Source organism: Mixophyes fleayi, chromosome 3 (genome assembly GCF_038048845.1).
Source record: "Mixophyes fleayi isolate aMixFle1 chromosome 3, aMixFle1.hap1, whole genome shotgun sequence".
NCBI classification, from domain to species: domain Eukaryota; kingdom Metazoa; phylum Chordata; class Amphibia; order Anura; family Limnodynastidae; genus Mixophyes; species Mixophyes fleayi.
This window is the reverse complement of record NC_134404.1, coordinates 63,078,535-63,092,869: the sequence shown is the minus strand read 5'-3', so window position 1 is coordinate 63,092,869 and position 14,335 is coordinate 63,078,535. Positions and strand designations below refer to the sequence as shown.

General features: G+C 40.7%; 1 protein-coding gene across 1 annotated transcript in view; it reads left to right on the top strand.

Moving 5' to 3' along the window:
- LOC142143600 (kyphoscoliosis peptidase-like) overlaps nt 1-12,962 on the top strand; it is a 52,543-nt gene extending 39,581 nt beyond the window's left edge. Inside the window, exons 7-9 of the mRNA XM_075201570.1 lie at nt 2,111-2,299; nt 10,090-10,280; nt 11,202-12,962. Of these exons, the coding sequence (XP_075057671.1) occupies nt 2,111-2,299; nt 10,090-10,255 (355 nt within the window). The 3' untranslated portion in view covers nt 10,256-10,280; nt 11,202-12,962. The remainder of the gene's footprint in view (nt 1-2,110; nt 2,300-10,089; nt 10,281-11,201) is intronic.
- Nucleotides 12,963-14,335: the final 1,373 nt, after the last annotated feature.

Here is a 14,335-nt window from a genome sequence, read left to right as displayed (position 1 = left end):
ACAGTTTAAACAATATTTTAAAAGTGACAGATGTAATTGGTGACATGAGTAAAATTAGACGTTTTTAAATAGTGACATACCAGAAATCACACAAAAACAGACATCACGACAGTCACATTTGCATTGCAAGGGCAGAGGCTATTAAGGGAGCAATTCGAGGACCCGCCGGCTGTAGAATGTAGAAGCCTTGCTAAATAACATTATACAGCCGGTGGGTCCTCACAGTTGCCTGTTCTTAACTGATGGGAGTGGAACCCAATGTCGTCTTTAACTGCTGTAGCAGATCCACTTTAAGGTTTGACTTGCTGTACATTCTGAGATGCTCTTCTGCATACCACTGGAACACATGGTTATCTGAGCTACTGTCACCTTCCTGTCAGCTTGAACCAGTCAAAGTCACTTAGCTCCCATCGCCCCTCCCCCATTCTGGTGTGTGGTCAAATGCACATAATTTGCCGATTAGATACATGTATTAAGCATAAGTACATAACAAAGTTGTCAATCAGTGTGCTTTTATATATATATATATATATATATATATATATATATATATATATATAGTCCCCCAAAGGCTTCAGCAAACGTATAAATGTATTAAATGTTCCCATTTTTTTTGTGGCATATTTCCAGGCAATGTCGGTTCATAATCATAGAAATCATAATCATAACCTTCAACTGCCCATCTGTGTCTGCTCCACCCTCATCCCTCCAGGATTATGATTTTGCCACCAATTTCAAAGACAAAATCGACACTGTATAGATATTTTCTCATACCAAATATTTCACACCCCACTCACATTCTCCTACTCTCCTCAATACACCCTCAGTTAATTTTCTCCAGCAAACGAAAATTAAGTCTCTGCAGTCATGACATCATCTCACCTACAACCTTCTCCTTTGGCCCTATTCCCTTCCAGCTTCTCCAATCCACCCCTCGGACACTGTACACTCACATTTAGTTCACCTCTACAAAAATCTCTTGACCCAGCTTTTCTCTCTAACTACCACCATATTTCTCTCCATCCCTTTGCCTCCAAACTACTTGAGCAACTAGTGCACAACCATCTATCTCACTTTCTTTCCTCTCACCCAATTCTTGTCTCTCTGCAATCAGTTTTCAGTTCCCAGCATTTCAGTGAGACTGTACTTACAAAAGTGATCAATGATCACATTACGGCAAAGTCTAGGGGTCTCTTCTCCACACTCCACTCTCTAAAGGTCATGTCTTCTGGACCTCTCTGCTGCTTTCAACACTACTGATCACTCTCTTTTCTCAATGCTGATGATACCCAAATCTACCTTTCCTCCCCTAACCTGTCACCTTCTGTACTACCTTGTGTAACCAATTGTCTTTCTTCTGTCTTCAAATTGATGCTAAACTAAAGCTCAACATGTCCAAAGCAGAGCTTATCCTCTTTCCTCCTCCCAAAATCACCGCCTCCCCTTAAATCTCCCTCACCAAAAACAACACCATAGTTTCCTTACTCGAACAAGCCAGATGCCTTGGTGTCACCCCTGACTCCATCCTCTGCTTTATCCCTCATATACAGTATCTTTCCCAGTTCTGTCATCTGACTCGCCTCCATATTAGAAATATTGCCAGAAAACGCCTATTTCTCCCAGTCACTGACAGGCTGGGACTGCTTCATGCAGTGATGATCAGATCAGTGACTGGGAACTGCTGCATTGTTGGATGAACATAAAAGGTAATGATAGCTCACCTTATGGGTGCAGTGCGGATCCATGAGTCACAGACAGGCGCAGAACCGCCCTCGCCAATGGGTCTGTGTGTACTGCACACCCTGCATCCATTATATATATGCTACTGATGTCAAATAAGTTGTTATAAATCAACATATAAATAATAAAAATATAAATCATATGCAGTGCTAAACCCATTATAAGCTTATACATGTAATACAAATCTAAAATAGCCAAATGCTGTAAGAACAATTTTAAAAACTGTTTATAGATAGGATATTATCTGTGAACATAAGAATAGATTGAGTATTTAATGTAAAATGTAATTGTAGGTAGATTATATCATAAGAATTTCAGATTGCCACCTATATACTGTACATTTGTCTAAGATATATTTTTTCTTTAATAGTATTGCCGGAGTTCAATGTAAGAAGGTCAGTGGCAACTCCAAAGGTGCAAAAAAGAAAATAAGACAGAAGATAACAGGGGGCGTAAACCATGCCTGGAATATGGTGTATCTGGAGGGAAGCTGGCACTTGTTGGACGTCACATGGGGAGCTGGCCATAGTGATGACAATTTAACCAAGTTCACCTTCCAGTGAGTAATGCATGTTTTACATAATATAGGTAATTATATATACAGTATCTTATGTCAAGACGAATATATCTGAATCAGTAATCTTCAAATGATCATGATAGGTAATTATATATAATGCTTTTCTTTAATTGTAACAACACAGAGACACAAACTTATTAAGTATGATTTAATATTGAAAATGAATCAACAATGCTGAAGATGAAAAACAATTAAAAATGACGTATGTAGATATTGTACAATAGAACGCTACATTGTAGAAAAAGAGGAGATCATTTGATTTATAATAACTGTGATTAAAGTAAGTTGTGAGAGATTAGGTTAGATAAAAGGAGAACTGAAGGCTTCTTGAGTAAGAGTGTCAGAATTGGTAGTGTCAGAATTGGTAAGGCAAAGGGCAGTGTGTGGGATAGAATGATAGTGTTTTAATCATTTTTAAACAGACCAGGTGGTTGTCTTTGATTAACCTTTTGTCACACACACGACATGCATTCTCAGGTGAGTCCTGGATACTGAAAGAAGAGATATAGGAAGAGTTAGATAAATGGGGAAGCAGAAAAGATTCAATGTAATAGAAGAAGAGCGAAAAAATGTAGTACTACACACCATGTCTGTTTGTTTTTAATTGTGTTCAGTAGTGTCACCTATCAAACAAAAAATGTCAATATGTAAGTGAAAATAAATTTAATATGTAGATGAAAATAAAGTTCCAAGAGCAAGTAGTTCCTCAGTTTTAATGCAAGCATGCTTGCTGCTTTTCTGGAGTGTGTTCTCCAGTGTACATACTCCATGGGGTACACACAGCGATTTCCAGATATAAGTCTCTCCGATTAGGTGATTTTCTTAATGCGTTCTGATTGCAGGTTGAAAAAACTGCTTTACTGTCCAGTAGAAAGTCCTAATATGTGCTGGTAAGTGTCCAAAAAATGCATGGCTTAGCAGATTTATTCTGGGATAACATGTGTTGACTGTAGCAATCATTAACCTTTTTATAGGGTCCAGGTGTCAAATCTCTCTTTCCAGTGGGCTCCACCAATGATTCTTAGGGGTTCATACCACGTGAATAGTCTCATCTGATCTAAACTGGATAGAATAAAAATATATTTAATGGATATTGTGGTGTATCCTTCTGAGGTGTTAAGGGTTAAATGCATATAATCAAAAAATGTTTCAAGGAGAAAACCTTATAATATCTACCTTTAGAAGACAGGCACAGCCTTTGGGACTAGGTTAGCACTCAGTTATGCAAATTTATTTATGAGTAAGTGAGAGAAGGATTCCATCTGGTCTATCAATGACTATAGGGCAAATCTAGTTCTATGAAAGAGATACATTAATGTAGAGCGATCTGAAAAAATCCCTCCTTGGATATCTTGACTATTTAAATACCAATGACAGAAACCTTAAATTCATATCCAAGTGTAGTGATCAAAGCGTGGAGTTTTTAGATCAAGAGATGTATATAGATAAGAGGATATAAAAGGAGAAATTAGGAGCATTTTACCATTAACACCTCCTAAGGGCATACCACATTATTAATAAAATATATTGTTATTGTACAAACCGGTGTAGATAATATAAGACTAATCACAGGATATGAACCCCTAAGAATCATTGGTGGGACAGATGCCCAACGGAAATAGTGAATTGACCCCTGGACCCTATAGGAATGTTAAAGTCAATACATGTTATCCCTGAAGAAAGCTAAAATGCGTTGGCTGGACACTTGCCAGCACATATTAAGATTTTCTACTGGACAGGAAAACAGTTTTTTAAACCTGCAATCAGGACACATTAAGAAAACTGTTTTATCAGAGAGACTTACATCCGGAAACCCCTGTGCATTCCACAGTGTAACAAGTACACAGGAGACCACAACTCCAATATTGCTTCAACATCAGGAAAACAGGAAGCATGCTTGCATCAAAACCAAGAAACTACTTGCTCTTGGAACTTTGTTTTAATATTAAAGAGCAATTCTTTGGAGGGAAATCATTTTTACAATTCTAGAAGCAGACAATACCGTGGTCAGGAAGACACAGTCGCTACCAATGGGAGACGAGATATATACTGCCCTTGAGTAAGTACTTTATTTTCATCTACATACTGAATTTATTTTCACCTATATATAGACATTGTTTATCTGATGGAAGACACTACTGAACACAATTAGAGAATACAACTGCAACAGACATAAGGTATAGCTCTACAGTTTTTGTCTCTTTACCCATTTTCCTATTTTGAGGTTAAGGACATCTCCATATTGAAGCTGCTTTTCACAATCGAGGGTCTGGGAGCCACCTTCGGTCTGCTCGAGTTGACGCCACCCTCCTAGAGGTGTGGAGTCTAATGGAGAGGGAGCTATTCACCAGGGACCCCCACTTCAAGGCGCCCTAACTGCAGGCCGCGGTTCTCAAGGAGGGCTACAAGTGAGACCAAGAGGAGAACCAGGTTACTAGAGCAGGACGGATGCTGATATTAGAAATTGCAGAGATATGTGAGAGTTTCTGGTGGAGCGATAATCTGCAGGTAGATAAAGTACGGAGGTCTTGTGGAGTGGGAAGCCCCTGAAGTCAGGATAACAAGGAGAATCTGCTGGCTGGTATGACACAGGTAATAACCCTCTGCAGCAGGATAGTTGACTGTAGCACCAGTGAGCAGAGAGCAGATACTGGTAGTAACGCTGACAGGCAATTAGCCAATCAAGTGAATGCAGGGAGTTTTGAAAAGACCAGGTGTACGCATGCTCAGTTCATACCTGAAAGATGACGATAGGTGGGAGTGACGGACCCCGACCAGGTGGCAGCGGGTCTGTTGCCTGACTGTACCCCCCCGAACAACTGATCCTAGGTTTGTTGGGGAATTTGGAATGGAACATCTTCAGTAAGGATGGAGCATTGACATCAGAAGAATCACCTCACAAACTCTCCTCTTGACCAAACCCTTCCAATCAACTTAGTATTTGATTTGCCATGTGGAATTTTGTAGTCCAAGATTTGGCTAATTTCGAAGTCATCCCCCAGTTGAACAGGAAGAGAAGACGGAGTGATCTTGTTGGTGGGAAAGTGGTTAATGACTAATGGTTTAAGCAGAGAAACGTGGAAGGTGTTGGAAATATGCAAGGAAGCAGGAAGTTTGATTTTGAAAGCTACAGGGTTGATGATCCTGAGAGTTTTGAAAGACCCAATAAATCGGGGCACAAACTTCATGCATGGCACCTTGAGGTGACTATTCTTAGTAGAAAGCCACACTTTGTCTCCAGGGTCTCAAAGAAAAAACAGCCCAACGCCTGAGACTTGTCAAGATGGTTACAAATGGAGGAGAAGTTTTGATCAAGTTCATCAACTGCTGGAACCTGTGTGGGAGGGAGTGAAGAAAGTCTAGGCAAGTTGGGATGAAGACCGTAGACAATGGAGAACAGAGTAGAAGCGGTTGATTCATGGTAGAGATTATTGTGGGTGAACTCCGCCCATGGTTATAGATTGGACTAGTTGTCCTGTGCGGTAGAGGAATGCATCTGAATAAAAGTTTCTAGGTCCTGATTTGCCCACTCCGTTTGCCCATTGGTTTGCAGGTGATAGGCGGAGGAGAAATTGAGTTTGATGTTGAAGAGTTTATATAAAGATTGCCAAAACCTGGAGGTAAACTGTACACCATGGGCATGGTCAGAGACAATTTCAATAGGGCACCAGTGGAGGTGAACGATTTCCTTAACAAACAAACAGGCCAAAAGTGAAGTGGATGGAAGACCAATGAGAGGGATGAAGTGTGCCATTTTTGAGAACCTGTCCACAATTAGTCACATAGTGTTAAACTTCTTACTGGGAGGAAGATCTGTAATGAAGTCCATGGAGATGTGTGACCAGGGTCTGGTTGGTAGAGGAAGTGGTTGGAGAGGACCAGCTGGAATTAGACAAGGTGTTTTATGTTGGGCACAGGTATTACAGGCAGCAACAAATTGTTTGACGTCTGCACGGAGTTTAGGCCACCAATAATTCTGTGAAATGTTCTCAGTGGTTTTGAGGGTTCCTGCATGACCTGAGAAATGGGAGGAGTGGTACCACTGAAGGAGTTTTTTCCGAGGATTCGCTGGAACAAAACTCTTTCCAGGAGGTGGAGATTGAGTCCGTTAAGGAGGTGGTAAATAGGAATTTGGGATCTAGAATATGATGGTTAGTTGGTACCAGTAACTCTGGTTCGTGAATGAATGCCAGGGAGAGGGCGTCTGTCTTCTTTTCTTAGAACCCGGTCAAAAAGTAATATGCAAGTTGAAATGAAGATGGTAACGGGTAAGCATGACCCCTCAAGAGTTATCACCGATCAGAGAGCTCTAGCTTAATAGCTAAAAGTTATTTGTCCCCAATAGTAAAGTACTTTTCAGCAGGAAAAAAGTATGAGAAAAGTAAGCACAAGGATGGAATTTCTTCCCAGGAGAGATGTTCTGTTGAGAGGTTCTGTGGGAGAAGTGGAAGGTCGTATGAAACCATGTTGGAGGTTCTCTCAAACATATTCCGCCATTGCCTGTGTCTGTGGCAGGGAGAGGGGATATTCGCACCCCCTAGGAGATGTTTTACCAGGAAGAAGGTTGATAAGATAGTCCCAGGAGCGGTGCAGTGGTAAAGCTCAGAATGGAGTTTGTCAAATACTTCAGCGAAGGACGCACACTGAGAAGGAACTGACGACCCAGATTCTTTGGCCAAGGGCGATGAGGTCCGTATTGGTTTTACTTGTGCCAGACAATGGGAAGGGCAAGATCTATCCCAATCTAATAGTTGAGAATGAACGGGTCCAGTTAACCTGAGGCGAATGTAGTTGGAGCCAGGGAATGCCCAAAATAACAGGACTGGTGGTGTGAGAATAAAAGTAGAAATCTTTTCAAAAGGCAAATATCCTATTTGGAGAAATAGAGGCTCAGTTCGGCTCTGGACCATACCATTAGCAATACGGTTACAGTCTATGGCTGTGATGACAATCAGATGAGGCAGAGGGACCTTAGGCAAAAACAGTTGTTCCACCAAGGAGGAGGAAATGATATCTCCAGCTGTGGCGGAATCTAGAAAAGCAGAGAAGGTCCAAGGACCGGAGGGTCCATAAATGGTAAATGGGATGAAGCAAATAGAAGATTTGTTCGAATCTGGAGAGGGTTTTGATGTCTCCAGTCTGACCTCTCCAGAGCAGGTTAGGGTTTGGTGTTTTCCTGGTGCTTGGGGCAGGATGCTAAGAGGTGACTAGGTTCCGCACTGTAAATGCATACGTTTTTTGTTATCCTTCTCTGACACTCTTCTGCAGTGAGTCTACACCACCCAAGTTGCATGGGTTCTTCAGGAGAATTAGGAGTCTGGAAGTGAGGTGCCAACTTGAAAGAGGAGTGTTGGCAAAGTTCTCCTTCGGAAGACCTCGACTGAAAGTGGGTGTTGATGCTATGGCAGAGATGGATTAAGGCATTGAGGGTGGTAGCAAACTCCTGTGCAGCCAGGACATCCTTTATTCGATCTGAGAGCAAATGCCTCGTTGTTCCACTGAAGTTCAGAGGAGAGAGTGCAGAACTGGGTCACAAACTGGGAAACAGAACGGGAGTCTTGGCGAAGTCTGAGTATACTAGAGGCCAACGAGGAAACGCGGCCCGGCTCATCAAAGATATTTTGGAAAGAAGAAATGAAGGAGAATGGGGTCATCCTGCTCCCAGAGTGGAAATGCCCAAGCCAACTGCTGTCTGGAGAGTAAGGAGATGATTTAGACGACCTTGGACCGATCTGTGAGAAAATTTTGTGCCTGTTAAATTGAATCGAGCATTGACCAAGAAACCCTCGACAAGTTTTAGGGTCGCCATCAAACTTCTCAGGAGAGGGCAGTCACAGAGTAGAGGTAGTTGCAGCTGCAGCAGGATGTTCCGGTGCTGACGCTGCTGGCATACTGGGGAGTGCTGCTTGAAGGGTATCTAGGCGGGTAACCAATGCTTGTAGACGCTGGAGAAGCTGAATCTGTTAAGCATCTTGCTGTTCTATTCCGCCTACTAAGTGATGCAACAAGTCATTTTGTAGATAATATATTTTATTTATAAAATATTGATTTATATTATATTGATCTTATTTTTTATATCTAAATGCTGTATTTTTATATTTTTTCTAAAAAATAATGGGACTGTAAAAGTGGAGCTTCTAGTTCCACACATACTCCTCATGCTCTGAGCTGAAAGGGGGCCTATAGAGCCATAAGTAACTCTTATTGCTTTTGATTTTTTTAGTCGTAGCAGCCGAGTATCTCTCAGCTGTCACAGTCATAAAATAATGGTAAATCACAGTAGGTCATTTTTTAATTGCGAAGACGAAACAGTACGCTTTTTGCTGTCATAATGCAGTCAGGCAGGTAACGTTCTCCTGGCATCTGCCAAAACCAGACTCGCCCATCTGACTGCCAAACAGAGAACCGTGATTCGTCACTCCACAGGACACAATTCCACTGCTCCACAGTCCACTGTCGGTATGCTTTACATCACTCCATCCGATGCTTGGCATTGGTCTTGTTGATGCGAGGCTTGCATGCAGCTGCTAGGCCATGGAATCCCATTCCACTAAGCTCCCATTGCACAGCTTTTGTGCTTACATTAATGCCAGTGGAAGTTCAGAACTTTTCAGCTATGGAATCAGGAGAGCTTTGGCAACTTTTATGCACCGTGCGCCTTGGCAGTCGTTGACTGCGCTCTGTGATTTTACATGGACTTCGTGGCTGAGTTGCTGTTGTTCCTAAATGCTTTCACTTTCTAATAATATTAGTAACAGTTTTCCGTGAAAAGGATGAAATTTCAAGAAACCGTCTTATTGCAAAGGTGGCATCCTATCTCACTACCAGGCTTGAAGTCTCTGAGCTCTTCAGAAAGACCCCTTTTGTATCACAAATGTTTGCAAATGAAGACTGCATGGCTAGGTGCTTGATTTTATACATCTCTGGCAATGGGTCTTATTGAAACACCTCAATTCAATCATTAACAGGTGTGGCCAAATAATTTTGTCCATATAGTGTATATGGTCCACTGAAATATGCTTTTAGTTTTTTTCAAACATTCTTTTAATTAAGGTTTTTGTCAGTTTACAATGAGTTATTAGCATATTCTTGATAGCACAAACTGAGCAATCACCATATTCATTATTAAATTTAAATACATAGTGACAAAATAGATTGCTAAAGGAACTGGACAGCCAAGGTTCGAGTGGCAAATAGGTCACGTAGGAGTGTGGTTATGGGTTTGGGCAATAGAATGTTATACATTTGTTTATAGAGTGTGTCCACTTTATTGCTACAAGAACTTAGCATTTACACTGTCTGCACATGCTGGAAGAATGTATACTTAAATTACTGTGAGCTTCTGTGGCTGATGTACAAATGCCCAGAAAGTGCTGGTGTTCTGCATAATGTGCGTTTCAAGATCTTATGCAGCCATGTTTTCTGTTTTACATATAAACTATAGATTACTTTTATTAGATGCTTTTGCTTGTTTGCTCTCCAGGACACAGGCATAATGGTTGCCTTGCTTGAAAGTAAGTAATTTGTCCAGCCTCTACAACACTCTCTGATTCAGTCATGGCCACCCCAGAATATAGCAATGAGGAAGATATGAAAGGACTGGAATTATTTCCAGCCTCTGTGTAGTGCTATTAAGATGTGTGTCTATTTCTGTACAATGAAGGTGGAGGTGCAGTTAGACATAGTGGTTTAGACTACTAGTGCATATTTTTCTCTAATTTGAATTTGTTCTCATTTAGTGCTGAGTTGTGTTTTCTACTTGTCTCTTCTAGGTACGATGAGTTTTACTTCCTCACTCACCCAGCTATCTTCATAATGGATCACCTTCCTAAAGAGTCAGAATGTCAATTATTGGAAACATGTATATCTGAGGAGCAATTTGAAAAGAGTGTGTATACCAGAAGCAAGTTTTACAGCCTAGACAAAGTTTCCAACTAGCCAGATAAAGCTGTTATTGAAACAGGTAACAGGAAATGAAAACGTTTTTGAAGTCTCTGTACCCCTTTCCTGTTGCTCTGGTGTGAGTGATTGTAGGTTAAACGACTGACATCTTAATTTTATAAAATATTGAAACCAGCTGCTAATTTGGTGCATTGATCTCCCACCTTGGTATAGTTTGGCTCACTGATCTGTCACCTTGGGATACATTAAGGGAAATAATTATCACTTGTAAGCTGAACTTGTCTAATTACTTAATCATCTAAAATATGGGTTTTCCTCTACAATAGACTGCCCATTCATTAGAAGTCAAAGTAGAAGTAGGGACCCCTCACTGTAACAATATAACTTACCTGTCCCTGATCAAAAGTGTGCGCATGAGCTGCCTCCCCACCTTTACCACAGTCAAGTCCTGGCATCGTGATTCTCGCGGGGGTGAGTCAGCCCAAACGTTGATCTTGCCTTGTGACCTCAGCCATTCTGCTCTCTCCAATCCTGACCTCCACTTGTGACTCTAAATATTTTACCTTCACCAGATCCAGAGCTCCAGTAGTGTGTTCGGCTATTTTGCTATTTTTATCTTCTTCCTTATGTTCAGACAGGACAACTTTTCAGGCCCAGGTCGGTTATTTTAGTTGCTACCTGTGCCTGATGGATCCTATCCCTGTCCAATGAAAGCAGTGTAATACTCCCCTGGGATCAATCTGTTGGCAACATGAGTGTACATTGAACCTGATTGGATACCAGAGTAGGGACATCTGCTTGAATTCTGCCCAGGGGGAAAACCTTATTTTTTTCTTGATATGATTGCCTAATAAGAGCTTTATCCTGTAAATAATGATCTCTTACTGTAGAAATTAATTTCTTGTTTATATTTTTTTAATATTTCATAAACCTAATGTGTTTAATTATTTTTAATAATATAATGCTTTTCTGACAATTGTAGTGAAAGAAAAAGCCTCTATTGTCATATTGAAAGCTGCCAAAACTTGCTATTCACCTTTCGTCTTGATGAAATAGACACATTCGGTTTGCTAAGGCTATTGGACAATGGAATGATACTTGATGTTTACCCTCAACAGACTGGGCAGCATGTCCTCATCATCATCATCATTTATTTATATAGCGCCACTAATTCCGCAGCACTGTACAGAAAACTCATTCACATCAGTCCCTGCCCCATTGGAGCTTACAGTCTAAATTCCCCAATATAGACACACACACACACACAAACACACACACACACAGACGGAGGCAGACAGGGAGAGACTAGGGTCAATTTTGATAGCAGCCAATTAACCTTCTAGTATGTTTTTGGAGTGTGGGAGGAAACCGGAGCACCCAGAGGAAACCCAAGCAAACACAGTGAGAACATACAAACTCCACACAGATAAGGCCATGGTCGGGAATCGAACTCATGACCCCAGTGCTGTGAGGCAGAAGTGCTAACCACTAGGCCACTGTCCTGCAGATATATGTCCATAGAAAGGATTCTGGAGAAAATTTGCCTTTATTATGGATTATAGAGTTAATGGCAGTTTTGATGACATTAGCATGAAGATACCCAAATGTCTTAATAATCCTGTTGGTCCAAGTAAGTTATCACAGAAATCTGGATTACTAAATCCCTCACACCCAGATCCAGTTATTCATACAGATGATGGATGCTGCACTATTAGCTTCAATACAGACAGGGTGGTAAATATTATTGTTAACTTGGAACCTGATGATATAGAAGTCATGCCTAACCATGTACTACAAAGTGTGCAAAAGCACAAGGTACTGTTTAATGTACGTCTCCCTTGTGCTGGATCTTATGTTTATTTTATATTTGATTATCTCAATGTATATATCTGTAACTATTTAATAATATGCTCAAACCCTAAAGTAAAATGGCCGCTTTTCACGTCTATGGTTTGCAACCCCATGGCCCAACCTTGAAGACAGAAAAAGCTGGGCTTCTGCAACCTTCACACCCAGATCCAGTGATTCATACAGAGGATGGCTGCTGCACTATTAGCTTTAGAGCAGATAAGATGCTAGAAATTTTTGTCAACTTGAAATTTGTAGACTCACAGATTATTCCCAATCATGTAATACAGAGTGTGCAAAAGCACAAGGTAGAGTTTAACATTCGCCTCCCACGTGCTGGGTCTTAGGAAAAATCTCTCTCTCATGATCAAATACATAAATGAACCAAACACTTGGCACTATATTTTAAATTATAAAGTAGAGGAGCATTAGATGTTAAGTTGCAATATTATTTGGATCTAAATATATGTATATATGTAAATATAAATATACACACACACACATATGACCTTTATTTGGGGTTAATCACAATCACTTTCATTGCTGGCAGGTGTTCCATGCTGGAACACAAACCGGAAGTTGTATATAGACTGATAGATAAAGCCCACTACTGACTGAAAACCAAACCAAAATTACAAAAGAAACTGAAAACAAAAAATCACAGAGAAAAACAAAACCAACTAATTCTCAATGGCACAATAGTAATATAAAGATACAATATATAAAATAAAACTAAAGCTAAATAAAGAATATATTCTATAGAATTGCTTCAAATCTTACTATTACAAGTTTTATACTATTTGGATAGTCTTAATAATCATTTGTTATTCATGTTTCCTACAAACTGTCTCCTATCTTTTTTCCTTTTTTGCCAAATAATAACTCACCTTCAAACTTCAACCTTTTTTGTTAATATTTATCTTTTCATGGTAATGTTACAATAAATATCTTTAAACACAAAATTTTAACCAGTGTTATTATTTGTTTAACCAATGTCTAGGATAAATAGAAAAGAAAGAAAGTTAAAGAAAGTAAACAAGGAAATGTGAGCTTAGTGGACTAAAATACATTAAACAAATCATGTACAAATATCAGTGAACAAACCAAATTTAATCAGAGTAAAGTAAACAATCAGAGTAAATAATGATTTGGATAAATAAAAATGTGAAAAGTGATACACTTACTCATTTTGTTTTGTATTCAACAAAAACATAATGAGTAAGTGTATCTCAAACAAACAACGAAATCAAGAGCACTAAAAATGACATATATTGTGAAGAGGCCCAGTGTGATGGTGAAGGGACCCAGTGTGATGGTGAAGGGGCCCAGTGTGATGGTGAAGGGGTCCAGTGTGATTGTGAAGGGGCCCAGTGTGAAGGGGCGTAGTGTGATGGTGAAGGGGCCCATTGTGATGGTGAAGGGGCCCAGTGTGAATGGGCGCAGTGTGAAGGGGCGCAGTGTGACATGATGAATGTGCCTAAATGCTTGTTATGTTATTTTGCCCCAACTACTTCAAAATCAGAACTACTTGGTAATTAATTTAGGGTGCCTCAAACTGAGAAAGTTTGAGAACCACTGGGCTAGATGTATAAGGCAATATTGAAAAAGTGTCCAAAAAATTATTTGCAAACCTTCCTTATCGCTTGTACAGTGTTCTCCTGCCACTCCAAAAGTTTGATCCCAAGCACCAGGCGGTTCTACATTCCTCTGGGGCAATATCAGCACACGTGTACCATACCAAGAGCCGGCATACCAAGTGGCTCAAGATACCTCTGGGACTAGAACAGCACACCCATACCATACCTGGCCTGAGCCCTATGTGGCCCATCCTACTTCTGGGGATAGACCAGCACACCCAAACCATACCACGACCTGTGCACCAAGTGGCCCATTATCTCCGGGGCTAGACCAATATTCCTGTACCATACCTGGCCTGCGCACTATGTGGCCCATACTACCTCCGGGGCTAGACCAGTACACCCATACAATACCTCGGGCCCGTGCACCAAGTGGCCCATCATACCTCCGGGGCTAGACAGGTACACCTGTACCAGTTACCAGAACTCGTGCACCTCCAATCACATGTCCTCAGGCCAGTACCATAAACCAGACAACGAGAACACCGGATCCAGCAGTCGTGAATAGGTGAGAGCTGCTTGTCTGGATCCCAAGAGAACTAATTGACTCCTCCTTGTCCTTATATAGTCTGTCCCCTTGATCATGCCCACTCTATGACCTGTACATAGGCATCACCACCTGCTTGCTTAG